Source organism: Electrophorus electricus, chromosome 12, assembly GCF_013358815.1.
Source record: "Electrophorus electricus isolate fEleEle1 chromosome 12, fEleEle1.pri, whole genome shotgun sequence".
Classification (NCBI taxonomy): domain Eukaryota; kingdom Metazoa; phylum Chordata; class Actinopteri; order Gymnotiformes; family Gymnotidae; genus Electrophorus; species Electrophorus electricus.
Window position 1 is genome coordinate 4518150 of NC_049546.1, and position 24952 is coordinate 4543101.

At 40.5% G+C, this 24952-nt stretch overlaps 3 protein-coding genes and 1 non-coding gene across 8 annotated transcripts; 2 read left to right on the forward strand and 2 right to left on the reverse strand.

Moving 5' to 3' along the window:
• Positions 1 to 626: 626 nt before the first annotated feature.
• On the reverse strand, positions 627 to 8558 carry cnot6b (CCR4-NOT transcription complex, subunit 6b). 2 transcript variants are annotated; one of them, XM_027016732.2, is made up of 12 exons: positions 8348 to 8558; positions 6754 to 6875; positions 6379 to 6565; positions 5932 to 6017; positions 5748 to 5852; positions 5388 to 5456; positions 5058 to 5215; positions 4612 to 4766; positions 4271 to 4425; positions 3785 to 4018; positions 2901 to 3103; positions 627 to 2409 (listed from the first exon to the last, which is right to left on the reverse strand). In XM_027016732.2, exons 2-12 carry the CDS (start codon positions 6863 to 6865, stop codon positions 2197 to 2199), a joined length of 1677 nt encoding a protein of 558 aa, XP_026872533.2. In that variant the 5' UTR covers positions 6866 to 6875; positions 8348 to 8558; the 3' UTR covers positions 627 to 2196. The 2 variants fall into 2 exon arrangements, with proteins under 2 accessions (XP_026872533.2, XP_026872532.2); XM_027016731.2 differs by lacking the exon at positions 8348 to 8558 and adding an exon at positions 8044 to 8323.
• A 399-nt stretch (positions 8559 to 8957) lies between these two features.
• On the reverse strand, positions 8958 to 16126 carry simc1 (SUMO interacting motifs containing 1). 3 transcript variants are annotated; one of them, XM_027016666.2, is made up of 10 exons: positions 15637 to 16126; positions 13297 to 14679; positions 12334 to 12587; positions 11970 to 12039; positions 11685 to 11842; positions 11471 to 11566; positions 11079 to 11210; positions 9629 to 9785; positions 9377 to 9461; positions 8958 to 9216 (listed from the first exon to the last, which is right to left on the reverse strand). In XM_027016666.2, the coding sequence occupies exons 1-10, from the start codon at positions 15760 to 15762 to the stop codon at positions 9005 to 9007; spliced, it is 2673 nt and encodes an 890-aa protein (XP_026872467.2). In that variant the 5' UTR covers positions 15763 to 16126; the 3' UTR covers positions 8958 to 9004. The 3 variants fall into 3 exon arrangements, with proteins under 3 accessions (XP_026872467.2, XP_026872469.2, XP_026872468.2); XM_027016668.2 differs by lacking the exon at positions 15637 to 16126 and having other exon boundaries at positions 14486 to 14535; XM_027016667.2 differs by lacking the exon at positions 15637 to 16126 and having other exon boundaries at positions 14270 to 14345.
• Positions 16127 to 16257: 131 nt separating this feature from the next.
• Positions 16258 to 16329, forward strand: trnaa-ugc. Its single transcript has one exon. It is a non-coding gene; the product is annotated as a tRNA-Ala (tRNA).
• A 1577-nt stretch (positions 16330 to 17906) lies between these two features.
• mmp17b (matrix metallopeptidase 17b) lies at positions 17907 to 24359 on the forward strand. Of its 2 annotated transcripts, XM_035532404.1 has the most exons (12): positions 17910 to 17944; positions 18902 to 19193; positions 19816 to 19948; positions 20079 to 20232; positions 20548 to 20656; positions 20837 to 21014; positions 21098 to 21274; positions 21744 to 21852; positions 22085 to 22158; positions 22336 to 22485; positions 22763 to 23005; positions 23189 to 24359. In XM_035532404.1, exons 2-12 carry the CDS (start codon positions 19044 to 19046, stop codon positions 23539 to 23541), a joined length of 1830 nt encoding a protein of 609 aa, XP_035388297.1. In that variant the 5' UTR covers positions 17910 to 17944; positions 18902 to 19043; the 3' UTR covers positions 23542 to 24359. The 2 variants fall into 2 exon arrangements, with proteins under 2 accessions (XP_035388296.1, XP_035388297.1); XM_035532403.1 differs by having other exon boundaries at positions 17907 to 19193.
• The last annotated feature ends 593 nt before the right edge of the window (positions 24360 to 24952 follow it).

Consider the following 24952-nt stretch of genomic DNA (forward strand, 5'->3'; position numbering starts at 1 on the left):
AAATAAAAATTTTCATGTGACATTACAGACCTGATTCCTTGCTTAGTTCAGTGCAGTAGTTCAGAAAAAAAGTGTTACGAGTGTACAGGTGATATAATGACATTGCTATCACAAAATAAAGAAGGAGAAAGCTGGGGGGGTGGGAGAGAGACAAACAACCACACATACAAACTTCCCCAAAATATCTAACAGTATTTTTTAAAGGATGAGAGGTTGCACAGGTATTCACTGATAGTGCAAGAAACAAGTCCCACACAGGCACAACACTTCTACAGGGGGCAGAATAGGCAGAGTCAAGCAAAAAGCCAGCAAGCAATCGCTCCCCCCACCCCCAACACAAGCGCAGGATGCATGGAAAAAGCACTTAACAGACAGATAAGAGCCTAACTTCAGTACAGCAGTTACAATATTGAAACAAGGGAAACAAAAAACATTGAAGAGGAATAATCTTGGAGAGTGCAAAAGAGCGGCAGTGACACCTGGATACAACCTCCACATTTTTTTTTTTTTTTTTTTTTTACACAAGCTGGTAAATTTGATTCCTTTTGATTAAAAAATGCAGTCATACTTATATAATCTTTTTTTTCCTTAAATTCAGATCATAATTTATCTTTGATACAAAAAAAAAAACACACACTAACAAAAAAAACAACAACAACAAAAAAAAAAAACACGTTCCTTACATGTGGATCAAGTATAGATTAAATGCGTATACATTGTCTCCATCTGTAAAAACACTTAGAGAAAACCTCACCAGGACAATAAAAGGGGATTCATGGCAGGGCAAAAAACTACTGGCCACAAACGACAGTGCTACAGACCTTGAGAGTATGAGCATGTATATGCTGGGCTTGCAAAAGAGGAACAGTACCCCCTTCTACACCCAACACAGTGAACGGATGCTGGTTGAATCCAGACTCTCTGGCTGAAGTATTCTCGTATTACCCACCAGCCTTCCCTTCCCATAAACTAGGTGATTCTACCTACATGCAACCCCTGTACTAGGTGGAAGATTCCACAGTGAAGTCACAGCCATTGTGTGTGTGTGTGTATATTTTGTTTTTAGATAAACAAACACAGGTGCATAGGTCAATCACACAGAAAAGCAAAAAGGAGAACATGTTTCAAGGGCATGAATAAAAACGTGCAAAAGGGAGTGGTGAGGGATTCACCCAATTATTTTGTGAACCCTCTCAGGTAATGTGGGGAGATAGGGAAGAAGAAAAAGTAAGGAACGAAAGAATAGTGCATTCGAGGTCTTTTACATTCACGTTAGCTTAAAAACATTCTGCCAGTTTCTTAACTGCAAATGTCTTGCATGATTATGCTGTTTGGGATATTGCACCATTATGGAGTTAATATGGAGATAACAGACAGGAGTCGCAGCACCACGCGAGCTGATCAGCTCTCCACCCTCCTACAGCTTCCAGGGCTGGAGCACATCAAGACTGGCACCCATGTAAGCAACACCAAGAGACATCTTACAGTCAAAATGAGCATTTCACTAAAATCAGGTAATAGCTATAAAATAAATTAAAAAAACAAAACAAAACACCACCACCACCACACAAATTCAAGATGCTGAGTGAGCTATTGCTTGTCAGATTTCATACAGGTAATTGCACTCATCTTTAAGCTAGTCTTTGAATCCATTCAGGACTTAGGAAAGAGGAGGTATAAATGCACTTGGTTGAATACTCAGAGAAATCATTGCTGGCTTTTGATGAAGACCTGACTATCTGGTGGCATTACGACCTCCTAAACTTCCTTTAGTCCAAACCATCCTCCAGTGTGTGGCCAAGCACTGGCTCACCACATCACAAACCTGACACGTGTAAGTGACCTACACATACAGGCTTCTGCATCCCAGCACAAACTCCTAAGAACATCTAATGCCTTTATGACAACCAAATACCAAAATGGGATAAAGTGGTTCAACAGAAGTCCATGCAATGCGCAACATTAAAACATAGCTGAACTCATCAAGAGGAACCAGGTCCTCCCAGCATCTATGAGCAAATTTGGCTCTGTCAGGATTAAAGAATGCAAATGCACGATAAAGAGAATTTAAAATGCACATAAAACAATAATCGAAAAAAAGTGTAGTTTAGAGGTTCGGTCGTTTTCAATAAGTTTCCAGAAAAAAGTGTCAGCGGTGGGGATTCTGCATTGTCCCCCGGTGGCAGGACAGTCTCACTACCTGCGTCCAGGCAGATGGACTCCATTGACAGCGGGAATGTGAGGCAGGACCAGCTCCAGTTGTGCAAACAAAGAGAAGTGATCGGAGGGGATGTGAGGATGTGGGCAGCCAGTGATGTTGTTCTCTAACATCCAGTCAGGATCCAGTGGCCCCAAGACCCCCAACACTTTGAGCTGTGGCTCAGAGTAGAAAATGTAATCGATGACACCCTGCACAAAAGGGAAGTCAAAAATGACCACAGTGATTCATTTGCTGAAGAGGAAATTATGCTCTGGGGTACATTAAGCAACCATGTTTACGCAAACAAAGCACATTATTAATCTATTTATGCAACAGAAAACACCAGGCAATATACAACAACAAGGATGATGGTACTCATCATGGAGTGCAAACAAATGTTTAAGCAAAGGACTTTTTTTTGCATCATTAGGATATAAACAAAACCATTTATCCATATGACTACAGTGTGTGCCATGTGACCATTGCTACATTTTCAGCTGTTGACTCCTATAAGACATGACAAATGTCATACTGCAATTTTTATGAAACTTCATATTACCAGGACAAAGCACTTGATTCCACTCTATTATTACTATAATATACAGAGAAGCAGTTTAATTTCCCTATTCTGTAAGGCCCATCCAAAAAACAACAGAAGAGGGAAAAACTCTCTGAGCTGCAGAGAGCTGTTGGTTCTGACCTTGAAGTCCAATGTGTAGTGGGTGTAAGGCATGAGTCCACTGCAGTAGGCGCTCTTCAGCTTGAAGGCGTGCGTGATGCGACCACTGGGCACGCCGTTCTTGCCGTTGCAGTTGAAGTTGGTCAGGCTCTCACTATAGCGCAGCTCTTTGAAGTCCTTGTGTGTGCAGTCTACACCACCTGTGCTCAGGAACTCCACCACGCCTGCGAACAGAGTGCCACGTCAACTCGCACCTTGGCTCAGCCTGAGCCCTCCTGTGTCAACCGCAATGCTGACAAACAGTGCCTGCTTCCTCAGAAAACAGTCATTTGTCTCAAAGATGCAGAGCTCTGTTGTTTTACTTTACTGTTTGAGCAACATCTGCTCCAACTGACCTAGAAGCCAGACATGCTTTTGAAATTCACATCTGAGGAAAGCATATAGAATCAGTCCAATTTGCGCTTGTTGAAATCCCTATGAAATGAAAGAAGCTCACTATTTCAGTCTGCCAGTCAAGGATGTGGTGCTAATTAAGTTCTGCGTGCAGGCAGTTAAAGTAACGATTTCAGGAGGCCTGGCTATGACAGCTTGTTTGACAACATGTTAAAACTCACAACAACAATCTTTACACATTTCTCTCCACACTCAGACACTGCTTCAGAAGACAGCATTTACTCTCTACTCCCGGGGAAAAACTTACAATCATTTATATCAACCACAAGCAGTGCTTGCCACAGTGCATCTATGAGTCCTGGTTAAAGAGCACTTCACACAAACGCACTTGAGAGTAAATATAAGCCAGCACCGGCACACTAGCTCAAATTAACCATTATGCTAAATAGTCACCACATTTTTATCATTATTCACAGTATAGGAGGTTAAGAATTCAGCTGAAGAAAGCCAACCTGAATCCGGCAGTGAGTTGAGATCGGCACAGAGCACCAGAGGAATGGTGCTGCTGTCCCCAGAAAGGGGAGGGACTTTGAGGCTGCGCGAGGCCTTATCCAAGATGTTCTTCACCTCCGACAGGAACATCATGGTCTGCACCAGTTTCACATCTGAGAACTCCGGGTCCCAGTGCATATGAGCATTGGCCACTAGGAGAAGCTGTTTATCCATGCCATGGAAAATCTTACTTGCTACACATGCAAAAAAAATAAAAAAAAGCCAAAAAGCCATGGTAAGAGATTTCATAGCAACAACAGTGCTGCTGGTTGCAGATGAGAGGGCATGCTGCTTTTCCTGCCTTCAGAAATACTACAGTTACCCAGAGACCAACAGCAAAAATAAACACACAAATGCCTTCATTATGTAAACAAGGCATTTTTTGTAAACATGTGTGCCAAGTATCTGATGGAGGTATTCATTTGACAGGCTATTTCATCACTCACATGTCATCTCCATCACTTCCCTGCGAAATTCCAGTAGCACAGCCACGCCAATGTTGTCCTTGGTCATAACCCTGTTGAGCATGAGCTCAGAGCCCTCCGAGTTGGCCATGGCTAACTGGTTGAACTCCACTGTGTGTTTCTGCACTACGCTGAACCTAGAAGGACAGGCTCAGGTTAACACTTCTGCTACATCACAAAAACAGTTGAAGTCAGCTTTATATCACAGAGCACCCTGCTAAACATTACTCTCTGAGCCTGGTGTGTTAATATTAGCTTATATAAAGTTGTTACTATAAACAGGACCATATGGAAAATGCAACTGTGAGGTCAGCGGTACCCACTTTTCAGTCTTGTAGAATATTGCACATCCATCCACGTGTTTCCTGTCCGATTCAGACATGGTTCTGGCTCGGGATTTCGGGCTAAAAAATCCATCATATCCCTGTCCTTTCAGTTCTACCAGGAAGTAGCTGTAATACTGCTCCATCTCCACTTCCTATACAAAAGAATTCAACAGGGTTATTACAGGACAATTACTTATGTTTGACCAAAGAGACATTTTAGTTCTTCAGTTTCTCAGCAAGTCTGTTCCCTTACATGGTTCAACAAGCATACCAAGATAATTATTGTGCAAAAAAAAAAAACAGATCTAAATAAAAACACCATTTATATATGAAATCTTGAAAGAGCCAGAACACTCGTCCTGTTACCAGTGACACAAAAAATCTGATTTTCTACATCTATGAGAACTCAACATTATCCTTTGTCAGGAATCTTGTGTAGGTACCTGTAGGCTGATGATGTCAGCATTGCAGCTAAGAATCTCCTGCATAATGGCCTTTTTCCTGTACTCCCAGCTCAGGGCCCATGGTGGGCAGTAGCCATAGAGCTGACGCGTAGCATACTTAGCACACAGCACATTGTAGCACATTACTGAGAAGAGGGCTGCATGAGGTAGGGGAGGAAAGACAGCAAGTAAATAACATGCACTAATCCACCAGTTCACAGAGGATTTTACCACAGGCCCCAAATATGCAAAATCAACAAATGGAGCTAATGTAAACAGTCTGTAGGCAAGTGAACAGAGCACACAGAAGTGTAGTTGAGTAATGATAACCTGAAGGCCCGGCTCTGTCAGGCTCCTGCAGTACAATCCATGACCTGGACGGGGGCTGTTCTGCTGGCACTGAACAAGAAGGAGAAGTCAATAAATCTGACTAAAATGTACTGTTAACTTTCCAATAACTACTTAGCTCATTTAAGTGTATTTGAGATTTTATTCTTGCAAAGCAAACAAAAAACAACAAACAAAAACACCGATTCACACCAATTCAGTGATCCTATTTGGATGAAGAAAGTAAGTAAACAAACAATTAAATGGAAAAGCTGGCAGATGTGGCTCAGGATGGATTTGCATAAATGCAAAATGCTTCAGGACAAACAATGCAGCATACATGAGGAAACGTGAGAAACCCACTGCGTTTGATAGCACCGGCAAGATTGTCTAAAAGGTAGCTCAGCAGCCGTCGAGTGCCATCTGGTTCCTGGTAGAGGCTCATGAGATCTTGTGCAAGTGGATTTCCTGTGGGAATAGGAACCAAAATTATGCGCTTTACTCCTAATCGGTCTTTCAAAACATAATGGGGTATTTAGGCACTTACCTTTTAGCCCCAGTGTCTGCAACTGAAACAGTTTCCCCAATTCAAATGGCAGAACCCGCAACTGGTTGTTATTTAAAAGCAGTTCCCTGTGGAGGATGCAGAGAAATACTCATATTAGGACAAGCCATCCACTTACAGCTGTTATACCGAAACTACTAATTCACGCTGGTTCTTAATTTTATGGAAAACTGCTATGAATTACAAGATATTTATATAAAAGATCAGTGTGACTTTCTATCATTTGGGTGGATCATTGAGAATTTCTGATTTCTTTGGGGTATTTTGTTTATGAAACTTTATGACCATCACACTTAAACATCTCAAAATCTATTGATACAAAAACATGCAAAATTCACAATGAAACCCCCTTTTTCATGACAAAGTCACATGGCAGCAGTCACATAATTGCTAAAGGTTGTGATGCATTCCTCCTGCTGACCATCTCACCTGAGAGACACCATATTGCCAAGTTCTGCTGGCAGACTCCTGATCTTATTGGATGACAGGTCCAAATACACAAGGTTGTGTAGCTTGGCAATGTCAGGTGGGACGCGTGACAGCGAGTTGTCACTGAGATGCAAAGCGGTGAGGTGAGTGAGTGACCACAGGGCTGAGCTAAGACTCCGCACTTTACCTAAGGCATAAGACACAAGAGGATGGGGAAAAAAATTACTGAAACGACAGATTTAATAAACAAGGCCTGCTCCCACAAGGTATGGTCTAAGAAACAAAAAGAACAATTTATATGGATTAAAGGAACAGGCCCAGACAGACGTACCATACTCCCAGCAGGCTGAACAAACAAACATGTTAACCTCTCACCATTTATTTCAAGCTCAGCCCAGTATGATTTTTTCCCGCTTGCAGCTTCTTCACTGGACATTATAGTGTACATTCGCCTGGGATCCGGCGGCTCATATTTCTCTTTGGGCATCCCTAGGCCACTGCAAGACAAAATCATTTGTTTACTCTAAAGTTTTAAAAATCACGTAACATCTCATATGAACTAGTCTTTCCTTTATCTCTGTAGTAACTATGTGACTGGGTCATGGGCAGTCAGAGTGTACTAGCGGTTATGGAAAATGATTTTATCCAATTAGCTAGCTAGGTTAGCTATCTAGCTAGCTAACTGTTTACATGCAGGCCCGTTTGTCTAATATTGGCTAGTGGCTGCCAATACACTTTCAATTTGTCTCCTTACATTTTACTAACTAATCTGAGGAACGTCCAAGGAATCAGAATACCTTACTATCTTTGCAAGGTTTTCTTCGATGCCTTGTTAGCTAACGCTAGATAACTACTAGTTGCTACAAGGTAACTGGATGTAAATGGATAGCAAGTGATGATGTTAGCCAGCTGTTTACCCAGCTAGATAAGACAGCAGTTCAAACTTGCACCTCTCAGCAACAGGCTAGCTGTTACAAGAGACAGACATATTCAGTAGCTAGCGTTTCTTAAACAAAAAAAAGCCACCCTTGAAGTAATCTAGCTAGCCAGCAAAATGGACAGTGCAACTGACTCCGGACACCATCAGTTGTTTACCTAATTTAGCTAGCAAGCTAACCCAGATATCTATACATTATTATGTATGAAACCTGCGAGCTAATAATCTGCAACTTCCTAAGGAAACAAATACGTTGGCTGACATTTCTGAACGAATGGGATACCAGTTTTAGTAGAATGTGCTATTGTGTTTATTAAGTCCACCTTGTGCTGTTACTTTCGGAACTGACCTATTTAATTTATCAAAATATAAATTTGGCCTTTGGTAAGTAGCTAGTTGGCCAGCTGTAAAGTGAGTTAACCTAGCCTGTGTAAACGATGCGTATCGAGCTAGACATAGCGAACATGCTAGCGTTAGCAAGCTAGCTTTCTGGAGAGCTCGTTTTTGGATAATCAAAAATATTCACTCGATTAGTCAGCGAGACAGTTTATTCTGTTCGTGATCGTGTGTATATTTGTTGTCCAGTAATAAGTGATCTTAAATTGCTTAATCCCGTTAGGACATGAAAGAACCGGTACTAGCTTGCTAGCAAAACAATAGCCTGTAATGTCTAGCCTATGCAAGTTATTGATAAATTATAAATAGTAGCGAATGTTTTCTTCATTTACCTTTAAAAAGCATACCAACCCATGAAGTCACTTTTGTGTCCTATTTGAGTTTAAGTTCACTAGTTTCAGATACTGAATTAATGTTACGGTAAGCAAACAAACATAGCGGAGGTGCTATGCGTTTCGGTATTGTTAACTGCCTACATGGCACTGGGGACATGAAGGAAGCTTGTTTTAATTGAGCTGAATTGTCTGGGTGTGCCATAATCATTCTGTAGCATTTGAAGCTATTGATATATCATTTTCTGGCAAAATTTTTACTGCTTAAATAAATATTTGTGTTCAAGTATTTTTCAATACTTACGCCCTTTTTGCTCATACAACTTCAGCTTTCAAGGTACGCAAGTCATTACAAATGTTATCAAACTAGTGTGAAGGCTTTTGCACTGAAAATCTAAATTAAAACTAAAGTCGTGACCTTATTCCCCACCATAAGCGGCGGGGGGGCATTGCTAAATAAAGGTTTCAAGTTGTGTGCAAAATACCCTGTGAGCTGCAAGTTGGCCTGAGAACTATTAAACTCATGTGGCAAACAAGTTGCATATTGTATGTTTTCCACAACTATAACGAAGTAAATGTACTATGGTAAGGGATACCCAAGTTGGACCTTTGATAATTGTGTATTCATTTTAAATTCAATGTGCTGTTTAGATTAACAATTTGTGATTGAGTGGTAGGAATTCTCCAGTTAGTTTATTTCCAAACATAAAAATCCCACTCACTGCACAATCTTCAGATTTGCATAAACCTTGGTCAATCTTCAGTCTATCAAAATAAATAAATAAATTCGAAAACACACATGCAGTAAAATATATATATATATATATATATATATATATATATATATATATATATACATACACACACACACACACACACACACACACACACACACACACATACATAATACACACACACACACATTTTAATATAATTTTCAAAAAGTATCATTTTTGGACCATTAATGTAAACTGATACTTAGTAAGTGTTCCTGTAGCTGGGATAATGACTCTTGTATTTGTGGGGGAACAACATGACCAAGGTCCTCTACTGCGCGAGATAAGAAGACCTCAGCTGCCTCCTGCACTGTTGCTTGGGTAACCGTGTCGTTCTGGGTCCACATAGGACGTCGAGTCGAGGACTCCCGGTCTGTAATTGAGTAACGGAGGTGACCTAGCAAAGGTAGATAACGGTGTAGGTCAAATTAAAAAACAATACCTTGTTATTGTTCAAATATGTAGTTTATGCCAGAGTGATAATAGGTTAAGTGAACCCAGAAGTCTAAAGACAACCCACACGATTTTTAAGAGAGTGGTCACATGCAGTTTTTCACCTGTCATCACTTCTTCATAGCTAAGCATCAGCATCCACACAAGCTTCAGAAGTTCATCCCACCTTCTCCATCTCTCTATACCATCCTGGTGTTTAAAAAAAAAAAAAAACAGTGCTGAACACAACTTAAGTCCAGTGCATTTCAAACAGTCATGTAGTTTATAACATCCATTCACGATTTCAATCAAAGAACAAAAACAAATTGAAAAAGTGACAGCGATGCCCTGAAATCAGCATGGCCTTGCAGTCTCACCGACGGGTCTAGTGCCAGCGTGGAGGTCTTCAAGAAGTGTAGCAGTAGTTTGAAGGACATGGGCAGTGGTCTCTTTTTACAGCAGGCCTCATCCAATAACAGCTCTAGCATCTTACACTTCAGAAGACTGCTCTCTAGAGTGTTTAACAACAACAGTCTAACGCGCACACACACACACACACACAGTGTAAAAATTTATTGTTACAGGTTACTGATTACTTATTAAAATGTATAACCTAATCCAAATGTTTACTGAATTAAAGTAATATAATCTAAAGATTTTCCATTACCTTTGCATTACGTTTAATTGCCAAAGAGTTTCAGAACACCAGTACCAGGCAGTATGGCCATTGTGGTAGTATATGTGCTGTCCAGTTGTTTTAGTAGGTTATATCATACATGTGGGCACTCACCAAGGCAAATTCATTGTATGTGTATACACATACTTAGCAGAATAAAGTCATTCTGATTCACAAGCACCTGTATTTTCTCTGTGCAGACTACAAAATGCTTAATCTCTACACTCCTGTCAAATTGGCTCCACCAGTGTATAGAATAGGTATGGAATGTTTTGGAATCAGTCATATCGAACTTGTGGTTGTAATATACCTGGCTAGAATATACACATTAAAAACACTCTTCCGCGAAATCATATAGAAGTGTTTCATTTAATTTTTTTTCCCCAAAGACACTGATGGATTTAAGGTATATAAGCATAAACTGTACAATAAATTGCAATACACTGTATTTAAGTGACCATTACTTTCTTGGTTTATACAATTGTCATATCTTGAAAACTGGATCCTAATCCGAGTTCATCACTCTGACACCTTATAGCTAGAGTGTCAACAGGAGATTATCACCTGATAACAATTGCGAGATATAACATAAGAAAAATTCAGGATCAGTGACTGGCTGTTTGACCTCCACTAGCCTAAGCTGCAATTTACCATCAATTAACACAAAAGAAAATGTATCAAGATAACTTTTACTTAACAAATAAAATGTCATATGAAATTTAAAAAGGGCAGTAATTAGATCCTTACCATATTTTTAAAATGTAGCAGTAATATAATTATTTCCTTTTTCTGTAATGCAATATAGTTACTGTATTTTTCTGTCCTCATTACGCAACACATTTCCCTGTATTCTCTTAATACCCAACTCTGATCACGGGTCTGTTTCTGACCATAGGACCACTGATGACCAGACATTTTTTTAGGTTGTAGATCATTTTCTTCAGCGCAACAGTGACATTGCCATGGTATTGGAAAGGTTTCAGTGTATCATACAGACATGTCAATACCACAACCAGGCTGAGAAATGTCTGCCACCCAAATATATACAACCAGCAGTGACCCTGTGGTCAGAAACTGGCCAGTCATGAAAAGACTGGAGAATGTCTAACACAAAATTGACATGGCAACTGATGGGGTGTATTGAGTCTCACCTGAGCTGCCTACATGGGGTTGTGGTCATGAGGCTGTTAAACAGCTCCTGAGATATCTTATTTGAGCTGCAGGTAGGTGTGCGGTCTACCTCCATGGCTAATAACAACATCCTCTGGAGAAACAGCAACATCCTGTGAAGAAAATAAAAGTGATATTAAACACTGTGGTGTATGTTTATTCCCAAAGCCAATAGTGTACTGTAAGTGAAATTCACATACTACATTATTTTAAGGCTTAACTAATAGAGAGTTTGTGAAGGCAAACCTGATGTTTTTTATGGAAAGTCTAAACATTGCAACAGCAAATTTATTTATCACTTCTCACTATCAGGTAGGTTATGCCACATAGCTCTTATGACAAAGGTGAAATTCACTGATGTCAATAAACTTACTTAAAACAGTAGTTCTGTTCCTTGTTTGGCATATCTTCATCCTCTGAATTACAGAACGACTGCTTGGCTCCATCTAATAACCAGTTGATGACATCCCTAAGAGGGAAAAAGTCACACCGCTGGAGTTGCACATAAGCACGAGCTGCACAGTAAATTGCAATATACTGTATATAAGTGACCATTGCTTCCTTTCACTTACGACACTGTGCCTCACCTGACGTGTCTGAACTTCTCATCACAGGAGAGCACTGCTTTAACAATAGAGTGGTTTAGCAGACGCAAGGGCAGCTTGAACTGAAAGTCATCCTCCAATACCTGCAGCACGTAGTGCATGAAGAGGCAGCGAACCTCCCAGGGCAGCTTCCTGGCATTCTTCCAAACACCCAACAACAAACAACCATGAGGCCAAAGACTGCAACCCTTCTCCATGCATTTAACAGAAAAAGACGATAATAAAAATATCAAGTGTTTGAAATAGATCGTATAATGTGGTTCCCACCTGTTCAGCCATTACTGACGATAACAACTCCCAGTCCCATGGGACAGTTCGTATGTCTGCAGGATGATATCTGAATGAGGACAAAATGTTTTTTTCATTTTCTCTGATTATGCTTCTACATTGATTTCTTAAAATACTCCGTTGTAGTAAAGGAAAATGCTTACATAATAAAGACAGGTGATAATTAAATTACTTTCAATCAGGCCATTTTATCAGTAAAGGTTTTACTGAAAAATTAACACCTTGTACTCAGTATTGTCAGATACTTGACATTCGGTCCTTATAATCAGAACTGGCTGGTATGAGTGCATCTGCACTTAAAGGGATTCATGGTTAATCACCATGAAGGTGGATTTCCACTCACTTCTGTGCCCTCATCAGCAGGTTGTAGGCCTCGAGGGCCAGAAAATCAGCACACTGCGGGTCCAAGAGGATTCCTCGTAGAAGGTTAGCTGTGATGTAAGGTGGTGGGTAGAAACGAGGCTGTATTAGATCAGACAGCAGCTGCACTGTGCCCTCTGCGTAGTTCTCTTCAATCGTGCTGCAAACCAGACTCATGCTCTGTCTGCACAGTGGCTCAGCTGGGCCGTAGTCTTCACCTTCCTCATTACCCTGAGGCTGTCAAAGGCAAGAGGTCGATTGGTCAAAGTTAAAGAGGAGTGTGAGTGGTAGAATAAACTGCTACCTTTGTGGCAATTCTTTATAACATTTGTGAAATACATTCATTTTAAAAGCATTTAAGTGAGTGGGGACAGCACTCCAGACCATTCCAGGGAACACAGTGTATAACATTTAAACTGCCTGCATGATAGCAAACATTTTACAAAGAAAACAAAAAAAAAAAGAAATATGCAAATTCGTGGCTTAAAAGCTGTTCCATTAGCTAACGTATCAAATCTATCTGAGAACTGCTGGGGTGTGTACATAATATTGTAATGACCACCCATGACTGACATCTCTTTCTGTCCAACTTCCAGCCTGCTATGCCCCTCACACAGAAATTCGCACAGTTGGATTGTTGAATTGAAAATACTGGTCTAAAGAATTTGCTGGGTTAGCTTTGACTCGCTGGGATTCAAGACTCAGTGTGAGAGTGATGAATGACTTTGGCCTTGTGGCAGCATGGTGAAATGTTTATGCAAGTTTCATCCAAGATTATGACAAACAAATTTACATCAAAGGAGGATAAATTCAAGCAAAGTACATTTACTGACTAGAAAATCATAAATTATTAATACCACAAAATCAACATTAACATAACCTAGAATACAATCACAGATTTACAGTCCCTGTGACGTTAAAGAGAGAGACCAATAGAAATCTTTACCACATCTTGAAATCCTTTCCCAATCAGGTGTTTCAGCTTTTTAAACTGCACCAGAGAAACATGCTGTCTGGTTTGTGTGGAGGGCTCAAAAAGATCAGAAGCAACAATAGCTTTTGTATCCTCCACGTCACATCTTATCCACTGGCTATGAGGAGGGCGTTGTGCCGAAACTAGACCAGAGTTTTTACTACCTGACAATGCTGTTTGTGAAGGGAAGGGCAAATGTGCTGGAGGATTGGAGGGGAGGCTACAGCTGCAAGCTTGTAGAGGACTGCTGGGTGGACTCTCCATGACCAGATCAGGCAAGTTGGTTACTGTGTCTGGAGAGTCACCAGCAAGGATTTCTGTGGATGTAGGGCTGGCAGGCTGGTCCTGTCCACAGGACAGACTGCAAATGGGAGAAAGTCCACTTAAGCTTTGTAATGTCTCCAGGGAGAGGGGTGAGTGAGCTTGAGGGGAAGGTAACTTGTGTGTGTGCTCTTTTTCATGCAGACCCGCTGTTTCCTCAACTGCATTGGGTCGTGATTCTGCCCAATGGATACCAGAGAGGTAGTCCGAGAAGCCAGATGCTGTGTACAGCTGGCACTTATTATCTTCCATAATGGATTCATCTGAAAAAATAACAGCATCTATTTCGCTTGGACAATAGTATGGACTGTCCAGGCTAAAATGAGAATTGTCTTTGTCAAGCTGGTTTTGCGGAGATTCCACATTTTTATTGTGTTCTCTGTCTAGTTCTGCACTGCTATCATCTGCTGATGAGGATTTCTGGTATGAGTAATTAGTGTTCTCTACTTGCTCCATACCCGTTTTGTGCTCTAGCTTCTCTGTGGGTGTGGATTTAGATGATAATGGACGGTTATGTGAAATATCAAAAGTGTTTGATTGTTCTGGCACCTCAGTTTCAGTGTCCAACTGGTCAGAAGTACATGGGTTTAAAAGACATGGTTTTTCAAGACAAATGTTTACTGACTTTTGAATACTTGTTTCCTCTAAATGTAAGGGAACTGCATCATGCTTATCTATAGAAGACGTTTCTTGTACAGATGACACTGAGAGAGGAGATTGACCACCATCCTCATCGTGAGAGTCCAAGCAAATCACATCCTTTTCAAGGTTTTTGGTATATGACAAATGCAGAATTTTTCCACAGGACTTTGTTACAGTACTAACAGATGATTCCACACACCGATTTTCTACCTCTCTTGGTAGATCATCCGGTGTCATTATTTGAAGCTGTGAATCAGAATTAGAAAAGTTTGTGGAAAAACTGTCATTATTTAGATCTATGACATCTTCAGTGGAGCTTAGTCTTTTTCTTGGTCTTCGCGGGTGCCTGTGCTTCACAGTGGCAAGCCGGTGTGCTGTGATATCAATAAGAACCTGAAATAAACAGGAACACAGATGTAAAACTGACAGAGTTCATTTGTAGAATTTAACATAATCAGACCAAGTAAAGGGTAACTGATTTTATTAGATTCTGCTAGCATTAGCTAGGTTAAGGTACATTTCTGCATCTTATTTACTCTAGCAACAGATTAACAATGAATAATAAATAAGTAAGGTATAGTAACAAAACTAATCTATACTCTAACCACTACATGATAGTTATGTAGCTAGCTGACTTATTTGTAAGTAAATGTGTCCTCTCAGTTGTTAAAATTAGTAACTGTACGTTACCGCAGGGAATAATCTACACTATTTTCTATATATAATATAATATAATATAATATATTAATTTATTCATATATATACACTGTATTATTAATATATTATACATTACTCTCTTCCGCTTATTTCACTAACCTAGCTAGCATTCTTATCTTAGCTACTTCACGTTCTGGAATAGCAGATGCAAATATGTGTTACACGCGTGTCTTTGTTTATGAAGTTAGCTAGCTACATAGCTAACCTAACGCTAATTAGGTTAGCCAGTGGTTAGCTAACTATAGCTGCTTATAAAGTTTGACCAAAGTCGTTGACGAACCGTATATGATGTTTTGAAGTATATATTGTAACTTCAAGACCAGCAACATAGCTAGATAAACGTAACTAGCTCAATCAAAAGAGTACATGACAATGGAAAGAATAAACCGAGTAAAGCAGTTAATTAGCGATACCTGTGCTTAGGCGAAAGTTACCTAAGCTAAGATACATTTCTGTACATCAGCTAGACCAGTTGGCTAGGACTACGATATTTTAGATAGCTATGATAGAAATTGCACAAACACTCATTAGACTAGTTAGCTTTAATGCTCTCTATGTTTTGAACTCAATGAACGTTTTAACTAATATGCGATAGCTATATAGCATAGTTTGCCAAAACCAAGCTTAACTTACAGGTGTAACGGCGAGCAGTTCAGCTCTAATAAATGGGGTTGCATCTTCTTTGTCGTCATTATAACTTCCAACAAATTCTACATCAGAGTCCTCATCGCTACCAGAGCTGAGTGAAATAATATCCATTACCACAATTTGCGTTGCCAGTTGTTAGCTAGCTAGCTAACCATTGAGATGATACTGCTTAAACGATAGCTAGCTAACTTAGCTAAGTTTATTTCGCATCTTGTCTTAAGAACTAAAGCTAACCTAGACTAACAATCAGAATAATCATAGCTAGCATGTTAAGATTTCTAGCTAACTATCTTAAAATAGACTTAATTGCTGGTCAAGAGGGAAGGTCTTGCTATCTAAGCAAGAGAATGATCGACAATGTGTGGAAAACGAAATTGAAAGTGGATGTGGCTAATGCTAGCTAAATTAACGTAACCAATCTTTACTAGGAAGAATTTCAAAATACAGAAGCAAGTGGGTTGTGGGACTGCAGTCTAGCTAGTTAGGTAACTTCAGTTTATACGGAAGTGGCCAACACGTAAACAAGATAGCCAAATTAACTGATAGTAGACTAGGTTTGTTAATCTAGGACTGCTGTAAGAGACTATGTAGGAGCACGTTACGGAAGGGGATGTAGCTCAGTGGTAGAGCGCATGCTTTGCATGTATGAGGCCCCGGGTTCAATCCCCGGCATCTCCAATTTGTTTTTTAAATGCTGCTATCTAGTACAAAGAGCCTCGTATTAAATCTAACTGAATCCACAGAAACGTTATGTTTTATTTCACAAATTTCTTTGTTTTCAGCTCAAACCTTAACCATTACTTTCTTTTTTCCTTCTTTCTCTGATACAAATCTTTCAAAATGTATTAAATCTAATAAATGTAGAATGCATTTACACAGCCTTGACTCCTAAACTGCAATTCTAAGATGCCTTATAGTTCCTGACTATTCTTTATTTTCAGATCACCCTAAATGTGCTCTCATGAGCCTGTTTGTGGTGCTCACAATGGGCATCTATTTGACTGCAGAGTTCCTCAAAGAGGGATTTCAGTTGTTAGGGACACAAGAGTTCACATGGTTCTTTGTGGCTTTCGATCATTCTGTTTCTAACACACAACTCTATTCACACACAGGCACCCTGCTTTTTTCTCACTGTCCTAAAATACAGTGCTCACTAACCTTCTGACCCTCTAGCCAGCAGTAACCTTTGACCTATACTTTGCACAGAATTTGTGTGGGTCAGGCTCATCACCAGGACAACCACAGCAACAATGCATCCTCTGCTTTTCCCTGATACTTTCCTGATCCTGAAAAGGTTATTTCCGTTGCAGAAAAAAAATATACGTCATTAACATTTTCTGGAAGCTGTTTGTTTTAGGCTGTTGTGTATTATATAAAGTATTTTAAGGTACCCTTGTTGACATGTTCTATCAAAAGACATACAGATAAATAGGTGAAGTTGCTTTGTAAACATTCAGCAACTGGCCGGAGTGTCTTTTGTATGCTTTTCTTGTTAAGTCGTTCCCCTAGAACTCATACAGTACACCCTGCAAAAAAGAATGACCGCACATCTGGAATTTTTCACCCTCACTTGGTCCCTCTATCTCTCACCCTCTCTTTCTGTTATAATCATAAACTCTTACAAGGTACCATGTAACAGTCCAGCATGTCTAAATGCATTCCTTCCCCAGTCATCCATAGTGTTTCTTCTATCAGCATCTGCTTTTTTGGAACAAAACCCGTATGCTTGCTGATGTTTGTCAAGTTTGGAATATACAGAAACTAAGCAGTAACAGGTTAAGAAGTAAGTGTTTCCCAAGTCATATCACAACGATGAATTTAGAGAGAAAGATACATTTAAATCATCAAAGCATGCTTTTTAAGATTTGGTTCAGACACTACCACTCATCAAATCATGCATACACACACACACACCCGCGTGCACTTCAAACAAAGCAGCAAGATAATCACAATACTCTTAAAGCAGGCAGTCATGCCAGTGCATTCAAATAAATAGGGGCTCTAAATCTCACAAGGCAGAATGAGGGATTTTTACTAATAATATCCTAGACAGAGAGACACATACACACACAATGACACCACTGTGTGGCTGGGGAAGCGTGAGGGAAGAGAAGCAAGAGACTGAGAGAAGAAGGGAGGGGAGGGGAGGAGAAGTGAAGAGGGGAGGGTCACATCTGTTCAGAGAGGGAGAGAGCAGGAAAGGTTGAGTGATAGGGTGGGTGTGGAAAAGTGAAACGACACAGAAGTTCTTGGGACAGAAGGACGGTAAGATGTCTTGTGTATTTTGCAAATTGTGAGTTCCATTATTTCTTTAACTTTTTGTACTTTTTAGATTTTAAACGGGTGTGTTCAGATGAAGAGAAAATGAAAATAATCATAGATCTAATTTGTGATGTTTTCAAATATATTGTGGGTGCTCAATTTTTTAAAAATGGGCATTAATTCAACTTCATTTTGTTGTGTTATCATGTACTATGACACAAAGGGGTAGAAAATCTGCAGGTCTATGTACACGTTACGTGACTTTTCTGTTGTTAGTCTGATAGTAGTACGTTATAGTCTGATATCATTTTCTCTTAGGGTCAGAGGCTCATTCTTGCTCAGTCTCTCTCTCATTCATACACAGGCACATTTTCCATATCATCTACTGTTCATAAATGTCTTTCGAGCTTTCCCTTTCACTCAGTCCCTCCACACTGAGCTTTTGATTTTGTCCCCTGTCACCACCCCATGAGATTAGATGCTTTACTTTAATTCCATTACTGCATAATCCTGCTGCTCCCCCTCTGCCCACCCTTTCCCATCCGTCTACCCTGTCTTGTATTGTTGTCTCCCATAATAAATTTACACCCGCTAATTTAATTAAATACTTGCATCCTGCAAGCCGGGCCAGCGCCCCTCATTCCATATTTTCCCTACTAAATGAAATCGGTCACCTAGGCCCCACACTTTCATCATCTTTGAAGCGTCACCTTTTCAGTTATGCAAATCCTGGTCTCTCTTTGATACTGTTTTCCTCTTTGCAAGTGAAAAAACCACCATCGTTAAATCTAGTATCAATTTATTTATGAGCCCCTTTTATTTGATAAGCTTAATTATTAATGTGCAATGTGTTTTATTCTTTTGTAAAATAAAAGAAGGGGGTGTGGTGTAATGGCATCAGTTGAGATTTTTCCTCTGTAGTGTCTGTAATTCTCTTTTCCTAACATATACACGTGCATCATTTCTCCATGATCCACTGATTCTGCAGTTGCGGAGCGCGGCCTCTCAGCCCGGTGTCACAAAGCTGTGGAATCCTCTTCTTGCTGTGGAACTGGCAGTTATTAATATGAATTTATAGGAAGGCTATTATCACTCAACTGGTCCTTCCAGAGGTCGTGCAAGCTCTCAGCATGAAGGTGGTGCTGTGGACAGTGCTTGCACTTAGCCTGTGTGTATACCAGGGGGCAATCTCTGTACCAGTAGACCTTCACACTAACCCAGGGACCTCTACAGCTCCTTCCTCTGCCCCACCCACAGAGGATGAGAGTGCACGCCTAGTGGTAAATTTCCCCATTATGTACCAGTATGGCTGTAGGTTGGAAGTATCAACAATTGTTCAACTGCATCATATTGTTGTAGACAGGGGTTTAGATGCACTGAATGGTGTTGATTTTTCATTAAGAGAGGGTGACAATTAGCCCTGTTTGGCTTACACAGAACTATGCCATTAGAAATTTAAACACTGAGACTAAATGCTATTATTTAAATTGCATCACAATATTTGAAACTGAAGTTTGAAATAATTTTCAAAGTTCATAAACAAGAAGTATAAAATCTGAAACTGAATGTCATGCATAAAAGTATAACATTCAACGTTTGAAATTCAGAATTAAACATAGTTGCATATAATTGAAGTGCAAAAAATAGTGAAAGGACTGAATCAGACATTTCCACATCACATTCCTATCACTATCTACAGTATACAACAGAAGACTTACATTAAATTATTAAAACTAAATAAAGTAATAAACCGAGTAAACTAAAAAAAATAAAAAATAAAAAAAACTTAATGTTATCCCACTGCCTGAAGTTAAACACATCAGAACAGTCCGAAGCTTAACACATTAACAACAGCAGAAATACTGACACCAGCACTAACCAAATCTCTTGGTGTTTTGATAGGATTGGCTCACAAAGTATGGCTACCTGCCTCCACCTGATCCTTCTACTGGCCAGCTTCAGGTCTGGTCAGCTGTCACACAAGCTGTGAAGGCTATGCAGAGGTTTGCAGGTTTGGACGACACAGGAGCCTTAGGTAGGAGAACTGAGCTCAGTGTCTCACCCTGCTATACCTAGTATATCAATCAACCACCCATCTCTCTCCATGTCTCTGTCTCTCTCTCTCTCTCTCTCTCTCTCTCTCTCTCTCTCTCTCTCTCTCTCAGATGAGGAGACACTAAGGCTAATGCAGACACCGCGCTGTTCACTTCCTGATAAAGGCAGTGAGGTCAGTGCTCTGTCAGCTTCAGACACCGAGGGTCATGGCCAAAGAATGAAAAGGGCAGCATCACCCTGGACTCAGCGAAACATCAATTGGAGGTTTGAGTGACAGTGTTTCTTGATCCTCCAATGGAGGATCATGTTGTCTAATTTCTCTTTTCTTTCACTAACTTTGATAGCCAATTTTGTGTGTTCAAATGATCCCATGCAGCGTGCAGTCCATGAGTTTCACTAAGTAAAAAAGGCTGCTCAGTCGAGAACTAAATGTGCGAATTTTTTAGATAATGTTACATGAAAAAGATGTCCTGTTGATGGGCTGAAGAAACTCATTAGCTAAAACCATACCTGTTTTGAAATACACTGGCTAAAATTAGTAACTGTAATACATGTAACATTCTTGCCATCTTTCTTCAGGTTACAGTCATACCCTGCCTCCTCAGGTCTGTCCCGTGAGATGATTCGCACTCTGGTCTTCTATGCACTCCGGGTGTGGGCGGAGCCTACACTTCTTGAGTTTCATGAGGTTGAGTTTCATCTTTATTAGTTCAAGAAGATATAATGTGATCTGCAGCTAACAGGCATATGTTTCAGACTGAAAAGATCATATTCACATTACTGAAGATAGATATGAGCAATCATAAAAAGCATTCCTATTTGTTTTTTCCACTTAAGGACATGTCACACTCTATCTGAATTGCGATAGGTTGGAGGGCCAAAGGGGACAGATCTTCAGATTGATTTTTTATATGGCTTTCATGGTGATGGATACCCATTTGATGGGGCTGGTGGAGCTGTTGGCCACGCCTTCTTTCCCTCTGACCCTGACAGAGCGGGAGAAGTTCATTTGGATGCAGAGGAGGATTGGGCTTTCAGACAGCCAGGTAGCTCAAAAGCATGTGCACAAGATGGTTAACAGAACCTATTGAAACCATCTGTGATCAAAAACTAGTTTGTCTTCCATCAGCCTCAGAAGGCACAGACCTGTTCACAGTGCTGGTGCATGAGCTTGGCCATGCCCTTGGACTCTCACACTCATCAACACGACGATCTGTGATGCGCCCATATTACCAAGGACCCCTGGGGGACCCTCTAAACTTCAGCCTTGACCCTCCCGACAGACAGCACATCACAGCTCTCTATGGTATGTGTTATTAGCTCATTCTTCTCAACAATTAATCTATGCCAGTAGCATGCTATTTTTTTGTCTATGAATCACAAAAACCTAAAGAGAATCTTAAAAAGATAGCTGATGTACTACTGTGAGTGTGAGTGTGAGTGTGTGAGTGTATGTGTGTGTGTGTGTGTGTGTGTGTGTGAGTGAGTGTGTGTGTGTGTGTGTGTGTGTGTGAGTGTGAGTGTGTGTGCGTGAGTGTGTATGTGTGTGTGTGTGTATGTGTGTGAGTGTGTGTGTGTGTGTGTGTGTGTGTGTGTGAGTGTGTGTGTGTGTGTGTGTGTGTGTGTGTGTGTGTGTGTGTGTGAGTGAGTGTGTGTGTGTGTGTGTGTGTGTGTGTGTGTGTGTGTGGACATGGGTGGTTAAAAGCTATTTTCTTTAATGCAAGCACAGTTGTTTTTAAGTTGAGAGACAAACTGGCAAAAATATGTGTGTTCAGGGAAAAGGGGTCAACATCTACACACAGACAGCCATCCCCTCGAGGCTGAAGCTCAACTGAGACGTCAACAAGGAGACACACTCACAAACAGGCACAAACATACTTTCAGGTAAGAACAAGACTCATGCAGTACCTGGAATATTGTAGGCCTTATTTACACAACTGATACGTTATTGTTTGTTATTGTTGTTTTGTCACAATGCAAAGCCTGTTTAAAATAGTGTAAAAAGTGAGAAATTAGAAATGGATGATTTTTAAAAATGGTTAAAATTGTCAGAACAGAAGACAAAAGAAACTTCCTAAAAACAAAAGTATGGGTTTTCTCTGTTCTCTCTCTGAAGTTATTCTGTGGATCGCTGCAACACCACTTTCGATGCAGTTGCTAAGATCCGAGGAGAGACATTTTTCTTCAAAGGTATAGTTCCGAGCTGTTTTAGCAGGTTCAACTAGACATGGCTATGAATGCGAGAGTCACTAGATTAGAAATTTACAGCATTCCTTCCTTCTCCAACACTCTCTCTCTCTCTCTCTCTCTCTCTCTCTCTCTATGTCACTTTAAATGGTTTTCATGTTCTAACGTCTTCACCAACAGGTCTGCGTATGTGGAGGGTGAGCAGAGACGGTCTTATCTCAAAGAAAGCTGTGTCTGTGCGCAGACTTTGGGGGGCTCTACCATCCTCATTACCCCCCTTGAGGGCTGTTCTGGAGAGAAATACAGATCATGCTATCATCTTCATTAGCGGTCAGTCCCTCAGAACATCCTGTTCATCTACATACATGGCATAAAAATCCCAAGCAGTTACTAAATTAGGACAGTGGCCCTAAATGTTACATCGACAGCTGGTGAAGTGGCTATTACTGATATTTAAAGGAGCATTGGGTCATTATTAAAGTAAATGCACATCACAAATTTCCACCATTGCATCTGAACCATGTAAACCATCATTTACAGTACAGTTGCAGTAGTTGAGGTGTCAGACAAGCCTTCTCACATATGCAGTACCACAATGCCTTTCCAGGCTCCCACGTCTGGCTGTTTAAGGACCTGTCTCTCCAGGAGGGCTTCCCAAAGACCCTGTCTGCCCTGGCTCCCAGTGGATTGGATGGAGGGTGGCAGGGCCTGCACTGGGAGCCTGAGCGCGGAGTGGTGTGGGGTCCTCTGAGAGAGCGCGCAGACAAGAGGGAGGGAGATGAGGAGGAAAGTCGGGTTTGGAAGGAACTCATCGAAGGAGGAGTAAACGGGATGCTCGTGGAGAATGACGGTGAGGTGGGGGGTGATGTTGCACCGTGTGTTCTAAGTTGTGTCAAACTCAAGGTATGGTCTTGGGTCGTTTGTGTGTGTGTGTGTATGCACATGTGATAACATGTAGGACTGCTTTGTTTCATGCGTCTGTATACATGTGTGTTTATCAGTTTGTTTTTCTCTATCACCCTTTGTCCATCAGGTTCCATCTACCTTTTCAAGGGTCATTCCTATTGGAAATTTCCATACCCAGGCTCAGCCCCTGAGGAGGGATACCCCAGGCCCTTGGCCACTGATTGGCTAGACTGTCCTCATCCCTCCCCCTTTCAACCCAGCGATGTCTCGCTAATATCAGCCATTGGTCAACAGGAGCAACAAAAGAGGAAAGATCAAGCAACAGTAGACCAGATCAGACACAGGGACAAAGTCGTGAACACTCAGCCTTACTGGGACTGCCCCTGTCTCAACAGAGCAACACAGTCTAATGCAGGACTCCGTTTACTAATATTTACCCTGCTGTCACTCACGTTCACAAGGGTCCCTGTCACTTTATAACCTACACACCCCCCCCCCACACACACACACACACAAACACACACACACACACACACCCTACACCTCCAGACATTTTTGCAGTGGCAAATAGCAAAATAATTACTATCACAAATTCTTAAATGATCAAACAAATGTTAAATATAATCTATCTTTACTACCTATTTATTTTACGATGAAATACCATTCAAAGGATGCTTTAATTATTAACAGAAAAACAAATCTGCATCTTTTCAGTTTAGGAATATAATTGTATAACACTGTTCAAGAACAGTAAGCTGTTGTAAATAGTCTTATCTGAAACTGAGGCAGTATAGCTCACAACTTCATAAAACTATTGTACACTGTATATGTATTACATTTTATAGTCATGATATATTTATTGAAAGTAATGTTACTTAATTATGTCAACCAAGTTGAGGCAGGACACAAATGCAACAGTGAGAAATGTTTATTGAGGGCAGTTCCAAACTCGTGGCTGTGGATAGAGTCCATGGTAGGTAAGCCGATAGACAGAGATATGACTCTATGGATGGACAGACAGCCAGATAAATGTATCCAAACATTATTCAAATCTGGCATATTCTCCATACTGAGAAGGAGAGCCCATTGAACCAATGTAATGCAATACCAAGCACTGAACAACAAACATTAATGACTGGTAAAAGTGAATGATTTACAGTGTATGTCAGTTATCACCACAACACTAGAGACTGGCAAGTATGTGCTTCTAAATATATGCTTACAGGTTAATTTTTTAATCTTTTTCATGGGGGGGAGCCAATAAGTAATAAATACTTGCCTATGTTGTTTGCATACCACACCGTTTTCTTAGTCTAATCATTCTGCTGGGTAGAAAAGACTTCTTCAAAGGTATAGTTCTAAGCTGTTTTAGCAGGCTCAACTAGACATGGCTACAAATGCGAGAGTCACTAGATTAGAAATTTACAGCATTCCTTCCTTCTCCACCACTCTCTCTCTCTCTCTCTCTCTCTCTCTCTCTCTCTCTGTGTCACTTTAAATGGTTTTCATGTTCTAATGTCTTCACCAACAGGTCTGAGTATGTGGAGGGTGAGCAGAGACAGACTTCCTAAAGCCACTAATCCTGAAAGCTGTGTTATCTTTTTTTTTTCCTGGTTGCATGCATTCCCATGAACAGTAATATTTTGTCAAAAAATTAGAGAAAACCAAAAAGCTCAAAATCTGTTTTAGCCAATTATCTGAACTGTGACGTTCTTTTCCCCTTTCTGACAAGCAACATTTAGCTTAATGTGGTAAAGCTATTTTGTAGCCACATTCAGTACGCAGTTTAGAGTTGCGTTTGCTGCAGTCTGTAAAAAACATTTATAGGCTTCACTGGCTACAACATGCACAGCACTTCATATACAATCCAACATACAGGCAGATGATGGAC